This window comes from Tupaia chinensis, unplaced genomic scaffold (genome assembly GCF_000334495.1).
Source record: "Tupaia chinensis unplaced genomic scaffold, TupChi_1.0 Scaffold000311_2, whole genome shotgun sequence".
Lineage (NCBI taxonomy): Eukaryota > Metazoa > Chordata > Mammalia > Scandentia > Tupaiidae > Tupaia > Tupaia belangeri.
This window is the reverse complement of record NW_006159803.1, coordinates 1831602-1840894: the sequence shown is the minus strand read 5'-3', so window position 1 is coordinate 1840894 and position 9293 is coordinate 1831602. Positions and strand designations below refer to the sequence as shown.

General features: G+C 38.9%; 1 protein-coding gene across 1 annotated transcript in view; it reads left to right on the top strand.

Moving 5' to 3' along the window:
- GUCY1A2 (guanylate cyclase 1 soluble subunit alpha 2) overlaps positions 1-9293 on the top strand; it is a gene marked incomplete at its 5' end in the record, with an annotated part of 275265 nt that overhangs the window by 43947 nt on the left and 222025 nt on the right. The window contains one exon of the mRNA XM_006151043.2: positions 5125-5843. Coding sequence (XP_006151105.1) covers positions 5125-5843 — 719 coding nt within the window. The remainder of the gene's footprint in view (positions 1-5124; positions 5844-9293) is intronic.

Sequence of the window (9293 nt, the reverse complement as noted above, 5' to 3'; positions counted from 1 at the left end):
ATGTTATTAGAGACTGATGTCCTTGCTGTGTGCTAGGGAAGGTCGCTGGGCCCAGAAAGACACTGATTCTATTCTTTCTCTGATAGAGCATCCCACAGAGGATCCATGACCTAAATTGGTGCTGTATCTCTCTACTCACTGGGTTCTCAGGTGAAGGCAACATTTCCCTTTCCAAGCATAGAAGTCATGTGTTTTACAATTTTATAAAATAAAATTGCCTTCGAATAGTACTGACTCAGTTGACAACTAATATTTATTTCTTCCCCTGCTACTATGCCTCTTACTCTTTCTCCTTGTATAAACTCCTTACCCTGTTCCTTATGCCCCAACTCTTCACTGAAATTGCTCTCAAAGATGCGCAGAGATCTATCAAATTCTTTTCAGTCTTCTATCTTTATCTTTTTTAAAAAAAATTTTGCCACATGTCCTTTGTACTTGGTGAGGAGGTGGGGGACAAGGAGAGAGAGAGATCTCCCCCTACGGAGCATGGTCACACTGCAGTCTCTTCTCCATTTCTTCCTCCAACCCCCACAGCAGATGACTACGTTAGAATCTGTCCTTCTCCATTCTCACTGTTTGGCACTCTTTCCGATTCTTACTAGGACAGCCTAATTCTGACAGTATACTCTTCTTTGAAAGACATTGCACCATCTCTTTGGCTGGTGTCTTTGAACCTGGCTTTGGCAGTCTCAAGTCCAACTTTGCAATGCTGATTAATTAAAAACTCAGCCCCTTCTCCTGCTTCTCAGCTATTATTTGCCTCTACCTGCTCCTCTCTGACCACACTCCTAGCCATCCATACCCCGGAGCGTTCGAGCTGATGATCGCTGTTCTTCAGCTCCAGTGCTCTTCCTTTCTTTGTTATTGGCTTTTTGAATTCTACTTTTTTTTTTTTCTTTCTGTTTTTACTTTTTTTAGAGACAGATTTTTGCTATAGGGCACAGGTGACCAGTTAGACAGAGAGACAGAAAGCAAAGAATCGCACCCTAGGGGGGATGGCCATGCTACAATCCCTTCTCTTCCATTCTCCTCTCAGGATCTTGGGCATACATGCATATATGCCCAGTGGGAATTTTAGGTCACTAGGTCCAGAACTTGAATTACAGTTGACTACATGAGAGTCCAGCAGCATAACCATTACGCCATCTGCTGGTCCCAAACACCTACTTTTTAAGTCTCCCTTCAAACATTATCTCTGTCAGAAAAGGCAGACATTCTTTTTTCTGTACATTCATAGGTATTCCTATGTGCCTGTGTTACAGGCTAGTCTTTATGTAATTTAATGATCTGTTGGGGCCAATAAAAGAAAAATGTTGGGACTAGCAGTTAGCGTAATGACTATGTCACTGGACTCTCATGTAGTCGACTGCGATTTGAGTCCTGGACCCGGTGGCTTAAACTCACGCTGGGTGTGTGTGCGTGCATGCCCAAGATCCCGAGAGGAGAATGGAGGAGAAGGGACTGCGGCGTGGCCATCCCCCCTGGGGGGTGATTTCTCTCTATCTCTCTGTCTGTCTGACGAGCGCACGCGCCCTATAGCAAAAACCTCTCAAAAAAAAATGTCTATTTTTGTCTTGATATCTTTGGATAGGGCACACTATAAACTTAAAAGGTATGTACATCATGACCAGCAGATGGTATATGGTTACATTGCTGGACTCCCATGTAGTGGACTGCGGTTCGAGTCCTGGACCCAGCGGCTTGAAACTCATGCCAGGCACATGTGTGTGCATACCCAAAATTCCAAAAGTAGACTGGAGGAGAAAGGATTGCAGCATGGCCATTCCCCCTGCGGGGTGATTTCTCGTTTTCTGTCTGTCTCTCTGGTGAGCACATGTGCCCCATAGGAAAAATTTCTTTAAAAAAATAAAAAAGAAAGGTATGTACATCAGATATTTAGTTAAATGCTTAGTTCCTGTGAAAGAATGCTTAGTCTCCGTATGCCAGACATCCTGGTAGTGATAGATTTGCAGATATAAGTAGAGCAAGGTCCTTGTCCTTAAGACGTGCACGGTCTGACGTGGGATGGAGTACCAGATGAGAGACGACAGCCTGTGTCACGAAGGTGCAGGTTCCATTTTATTTATAGCTAAAACACATCGGACATTTAGTCTGTTCACTTATTTATTTATTTTCTGAGGAATTTTTGCTAGAGGGTGTGTACACTCTCCAGAGAGACAGAAAGTGAGAAATCCCTCCCACCCTAGGGGATGTGTTTAGGGCCAGACTGCAATCCTTTCTCTGCTATTTTCCTATTGGGATTTTGGGAGTTTGGGCATGCACATATACATGCCCAGCATGAATTTCAACCCACTGGGTTATTATTAGTAGTATTAATAGTATTTTTAAACTTGCATGTGTTCAGGAGATAGAGGGAGAGGGAGAGGGAGAGGGAGAGAGAGGAAAAGTGAGAAAACAAGTCACCAGGTCAGGGACTTGAACTGTCACCAGCCATGTGAGAGTCCAGCACCTTATCTACCATACCACTTGCTGGTCTACAAAAAAGTTTTAATGAAGAAAGAAAGAATGAATTTTCAGACAGTGACCAAGACTGGACAGTATAATTATTTTAAGCTGAAGAGATGTGAATTAGTAATATCAAATTAGAGGGAAAACAATGAAATATGTTAATTAAGATAAGGATAAAAACAGCATATATTGGTTTAAATAATTATGGAAGCAGTTTTAAATAATGAGCAAGAGCCAGACTGCATGAATATCATCTATCTTGCTTATTCTCTTCTACATTAGACAACTGGACAGATAAATGCTATTATCAATTTGGGCTGTCATTAATTGCTTGTGAATGCAACATATGTTGAAGGGCAATCTTGTAAAATGACAATGTGAGATGAGTGCTGATTTTTAAAAAATCTTAATAGGTGACTTTCTCAGCTAACCTTGAACATCAAATCTATGAAATCAAAAATGAAGTGAAATGCTCCTTCATAAAGGGACTCCTAGGCTTTCTGTTGACTTTTATTGCAGATTTATTTTAAGAACTTATTTGTCAAACTGACCTTTCAACTTGGTTACCACATTTTTTAGACTCTAGAGTAAGCTCTCAAAAAATATCTGATGTATTTCAACTGCATTTTTTTATTTTTTAAACATCAGAGGACATGTGCACTCCTGGGCCGAGGAGGGAAGATGCAACCCCAGTGGCGTCTAGTCATGCCACAGTCTTTTTTTTCTCCTTCAGTTCTCCATAACATAAAAGCCAGTGGGCCAGGGCTGAAACTCTGGTCAGCCATGTGGGCTCTGGCTTCCTCTGTGCAGTACTCAATAGCTGTGCTACAGGGCTGGCCTCGTTTTTTTCAGTAATATCATTGATTCTGTTCTGTTGCTGCACTTTTGGGTGGGTGTTTGGATGCTCAAGGAATGATAAAGATAGCAACAGCCACCTAAGCCGTAGACAATCTAGGTTGCTCTCCACTCTGGCAGGGCGTAGCAAAATGAGTTTGTCTTTCTAGTCCTGTGTGACTAGGACTTTCTTATAACAGGAGGTAGACTGGGCAAGAATACATAAATATGTAAATGACTCATACTGATTTCAACCAAACTGAAAGGAGAAGCAACAGAATGACACCATGTACAAGTGTCACACACATGCATTCAGCGTGCAGACTCAACTCTTTACTATGTGTTAAACTCTTCTTATAGAAAAGTCCCTCCATATTTTTCTTTAGGAAGGATCTCACTAGATATCACGTGTTCCTGCTTCTAAATACTCTATAATGCGTTATGTACATTTATTTTTCATTATCAGTCCTACATCCTAAAGAGTTCCTTTTGCTAGGGCTTCTGGGAGTATGTACTGAGAAAACAAAGACTTTTAACACTTTCTGGTCAGATACTCACTCCATTCTTGGCTGCCCTCACTTTCGTGGGTGAAAGAAGGGAAATCACACCACAGTTGTGTCATTTTAAATTTAGTTTTTTTTGGGGACCAGCAGTTAGCGTAATGGCTATGTTGCTGGACTCCCATGTAGTCAACCGTGGTTTGAGTCCCAGACCCAGTGGCTTAAACTCATGCCAGGCGCGTGTGCGTGCATGCCCAAGATCCTGAGTGGAGAATGGAGAAGGGATTGCGGTGTGGCCATCCCCTCTGGGGGGTGATTTCTCGCTTTCTATCTCTCTGTCTTTCTCTGTCTGTCTGGCGAGTGCACGCGCCCTATAGCAAAAACCTCTCCAGAAAAAGAAAAAAAAATTAGTTCTTTTTGTCTGTGTCTCCCTGAGGTCTAGCTGACCTTCATGAATCGCCCTAGAAGTGCTCACCGATGCCCTTTGTTTTCACTTGATAACTCTATCCCCTTCCCCACTCATGTACCATACAGTTACTCTGATTGGTATTATCCATGTAAGTGCATTTTGATAATAAGTAAATTGGTAGTATTGATGGTTTATAGGCACAATATAGAAGCAACATAGATATTCTACAAAAATTAGGGAAATCATTAAGAACAATGAAAAGATAGTTGTGATATTTACAGCAGGTGGAGTGGGGTATTGCAAATAAATGTGAGCAAGCTGGATTAGCAGCATTCAGAAAGCTCATGTTGTAGGAGTTAGAGTGAAGGAAGGGATGTATAGAGAGAACACAGAGAAATTTGGGGGCCATGAAACTACTTGGTGATACTAGTGTTGGGTACATTTGCCAAACCTATAGAATAAACAATATCAAGAGTGAGCCATAATGTAAACTGGGAACTTTGGGTGGTGATAATGTGTCAGTATAGACCCATCGACTGTAACAAACTCCAGTGGGAGTTGTTGAAAATTAAGGGAGGCTCTGTGTGAGGGGACCAGAGGGTATATGGGAAATACTTCTACCTTCTGCTCAATTTTGTGTTAACCTAAACTGGTCTAGAAAAATAGACTTTATTTAAAAACAAGTATAATTCATGCTTACTAACATCTTGCAAGCACCCAGAATATACCCTGAAATTTACTTTCTGTAACTCCACATGAATGAATTAACCTACATGGACAATTGTTGGGCCCTATGAATATATCTATCTGGCTTCACTGACTAGCTATCTCTTTCAATAGGCATTACAAAACCTACAAACTCCAGTTCTTTATATTCTACTTGGCTAATACTTGCTTCCCATTTACCTCTAGGTTTGAAGTTTGAGGAAATTCAAGAAAGGTTTGGTGAGGAGTTCTTTAATATATGCTTTGATGAGAACGAGAGAGTCCTTCGAGCAGTAGGTGGCACATTGCAGGACTTTTTTAATGGCTTTGACGCTTTGTTGGAACACATTAGAACTTCTTTCGGAAAACAGGCCACTCTGGAGTCACCGTCCTTCCTATGCAAAGAGCTCCCTGAAGGTACTCTCATGCTCCACTACTTCCACCCTCACCATGTTGTGGGGTTTGCAATGCTGGGGATGATTAAGGCTGCAGGGAAGAAGATCTATCGGCTGGACGTGGAAGTGGAACAGGTTGCAAACGAGAAGCTGTGCTCTGATGGGTCAAACCCAGGCAATTGTAGCTGTCTTACTTTCCTCATTAAAGAATGTGAAAATACTAATACCACGAAGAACCTTCCACAAGGAACCTCCCAAGTTCCTGCAGACCTCAGAATTAGCATCAATACCTTCTGCAGAGCTTTTCCTTTCCACTTGATGTTTGAACCCAGCATGTCAGTGCTTCAGTTGGGGGAAGGCCTAAGGAAGCAACTCCGCTGGGACACTCACAAAGTACTGAAGTTCGAGGACTGTTTCGAGATTGTGTCTCCAAAGATTAACGCCACCTTTGAAAGGGTCCTTCTGCGACTGTCCACCCCATTTGTGATTAGGACCAAGCCTGAAGCTTCTGGCACTGAAAATAAAGACAAGGTAAGTGGTCATGGATACGAGATTGGTGAGGGGAACTAAAAGAGTGGATAATTATTTCAGTAAATTACATGCTGGTTGTACTTGTAATTATTTAGGCAAGGGAGCTTAAAGTGCCATTTAGAAGATTACTGGTCCCTGGATGTATGTAAAAAGATTTGGCCCTATTCCCAGCCATTTTGCATAGTGTCTGCCTCATCCATTAATTTATTTCAGCATATAAAAAAGAAGCCATTTATTAATACTAGCCATAGCAATTACAAAAATGAAAGGCCTCACTAAAAACCTGCTAATATAAACCCATGAGTATTTCCATTGATTGAAGTAAAACTCTAAGAGAAAATGGCAAGACTGATTTCAACATTATAGGGCTTGAGTGACTTGTCCTGAAATAAACATAGATAAAAAACTAGCTGTACTCTGAATATGTTCTCTTCTCAATTTTAAAATCTAAGAACGTCTGGTTTACATCCTCTTTTTGTCTTAATTTTCAACTTTTTTTTTAGAATTATTTTATTTAACTTTATTTATTTAATTTGATGGGGGGGGAGAAAGTGAAAGTGAGAAAGTGAGAAAGTGAGAAAGTGAGAAAGCGAAACAGCGAAAGAGAGAGAGAGAGAGAAAGCCGCCACATCTGGGACTTAGAGCCCTCAACCACCATGCCACCTGCCAGCCCCCCTAATTTTCAACTTTTAAAGAATATTTTCTGTGGGGACCAACAGTTAGTGTAATGGCTATGTGGCTGGACTCCCATGTAGTTGACCGCGGTTAGCGTCCCGGACCCAGTGGCTTAAAACTCATGCTGGGCGCGTGTGTGTGCGTGCCCAAGATCCTGAGAAGAGAATGGAGGAGAAGGGATTGCGGGATGGCCATCCCCCCTGGGGGGTGATTTCTTGCCTTCTGTCTCTCTGTCTGTCTGGCGAGCGCACGTGCCCTATAGCAAAAAAAAAAAAACCCCCCCAAAAAAAAAAAAAACAAAAACCTCTCCAAAAAAAAAAAAAAAAGAAGAATATATTCTGCAATTTATCCTAAGACTTCTAATTAAATTTTAGCATTGAAATAAAGACTCATTCTTTAAATCATGTTTATTCCTTGCAAGAATACAGTGAGTTCTAAGAATATTTTTTGTGGATTTCTTTGAATCCCTTTTGGGAAATCTGGGTTATAAATGATAAATAATTGATGAAGAAACACCAGAAATAAATCTCAATATAGCTAGGTTTACACAAATATTCTGTCCCACAGGTAAAATATTTTAAAAGGGCAACACTAAAATAATAAAGGAAAATTAGCCATGACCATTTTTATATTCAGCAAGGTATTTTCAGTGATTAAAGGTAAAAATGTTGATTTTTACTATAGACATTTGAATGTATAGTTATTTGCTTCAAGAACAACTTCTTTTCAGCATTTTTTAATCAAGGTAAGTAAAGTTCTTTTGGGTTTTTTAGCTTGTTTTTAAGCATTAAGGAAGCTCTTGGTGATTATAGAAATGTATAGGTTGCTCTGAGCTGAAGGAAAGAAGAGTTGCAAAAATAATGTAAACTCTGTGAATGAATGTCTACACATATTTTGGAATATCTATAATAATAAATTAAGTGAATGAGGAATTAGCCTCCTGAAAGCAGAGCCAGAGATGTTCTTGCATATTTTTTACAGCATTAGTTTCATAATTAATTCTTATGGTTTGAAGGTCAATGGAAAATTTTAAAACAAACTGAGTATGGTGGAATGATTCACATTTATTCAGTATGGCTGATTCAGGTTTAGGACAATCATTTGGTGATGTTTTTCTCATAAAAATTCAGTGACTTAAAAACTTCTAAGGGTAGACCTGGATTCCAGTTTGGCACACTTGGATATTTTAATCTGAATGAATTATTAGTTTTTATTATTTGACCACACAATGGTGTTTGAAATAATATATTTTTACATGTGTATATTATACAAGAGGAGATCCTTCAAAACGTTCATGGAAAGCACATATTATGAAAAGACTATATATTAATTTCAAAATAGTTTTGCACCCAAATGAACTTACTCTTTAATTTCAGTTTCCCACAAACTTTCTGGAGTCTCCATATATATGGTCAATAATTTCTACCCATTTCTAAGCCCTTTAAATGAAAAAAGTGTGTTAAAATTTGTATTTTTTTTTAGTTGCTTTAAAATGGGATTTATTTATCTTTTAAATTTAGGGAATAAAGCTATCAAGTTGTATTTTACAGAAGCACAATATTCAGTTAAGAGTATTTGAAGCATTTTGGGCTTTAAATTCAAGTTAGTATATTTGAAAATGTGCCTAAACTAGAATATACTGTTACCAATGTTATTTCCTTTATATATTGTACAGATCTGAGAAAAATTAATTCAGTTAAAAGTTACTGCTTTATATTTTTTCCCCCTATATTTAATTTGGCTTGCATTTTTATTTAATTTGTATACCAGGGTAAGAAATAGACATAATGAAATGATGACTCAAATGTCAAGGCCCCCTGCCAATTCGAATAATAAGGATCTGTGCTTATTGAGAAGATGCAATTATCATTTAAATATGTTAGTGGCAGTTTTAAAAATAAAACAGTAGGCAGGGTTTTTAGTTAGAAGGATAGTAATTCTCTCATCCTTGTATTTCTGCTTACTCACTTGGTTGGCCAGAATGGGCCCAAATTGATACAGTAAAGTTGTGGCATGGGGTCTTAACCAGATGAATGACATTTTCAAATGAATATGTCACCAAATTCCATATTTGTAATTTCTACAAAAATGGAAAGAAGGGCAATCAAGCTTAAACATTCGTTGCTGTTGATAAGTTCAACCTTGATATTCATTATTTCTCCATAATAGCTGTTCTTCTTACTAGATAATTCACATCTGAAGTCTCTTTTTATAATTGACTTTGATAAGAAAGTGCTATTTAAGATTATTTAGAATATTTATTGCTTAGTCTAACAGTAGATTCATATTCTACCTGTTCTATTGGTTAGTATCAACAAACCATCATCCTTCATGTAAAACAAACAAGAGCTAATTAGCTGTATGACAGTAAGTCATTTGCAGATTAAAATGAAATTCTTTTAATAAACCATGATTTTGGTCATTTCGTGTTGTTGGTTGCAGGTTAAACTAGAGGTAGAATAAGCTCATTAATAATTTGGTGAGATACTGTGAAATAGCCACGATTCTCACTGTCAGAGTTGACATCTTGATTTTGGGGTAACAGCAGGTGTCAGCAGCAGTAGTGAGGGTGGCACTGAGGCATATAATTGCCTCAATCTGAGAGTCTTGGGTTAAGAAGGAGCTCTTCCAGATGTCTTGAGCAAGCTTCATCCCATTGCCTGATTTCTACCACTTCTTCTCTAAGTGACCCTCCATGCCTCACATAATCTCGCTCTCTCTCTGTTTACTTATTTTCCCATGTGGCGTTCCTGTGTTTTCATCCTTTAAACCTGC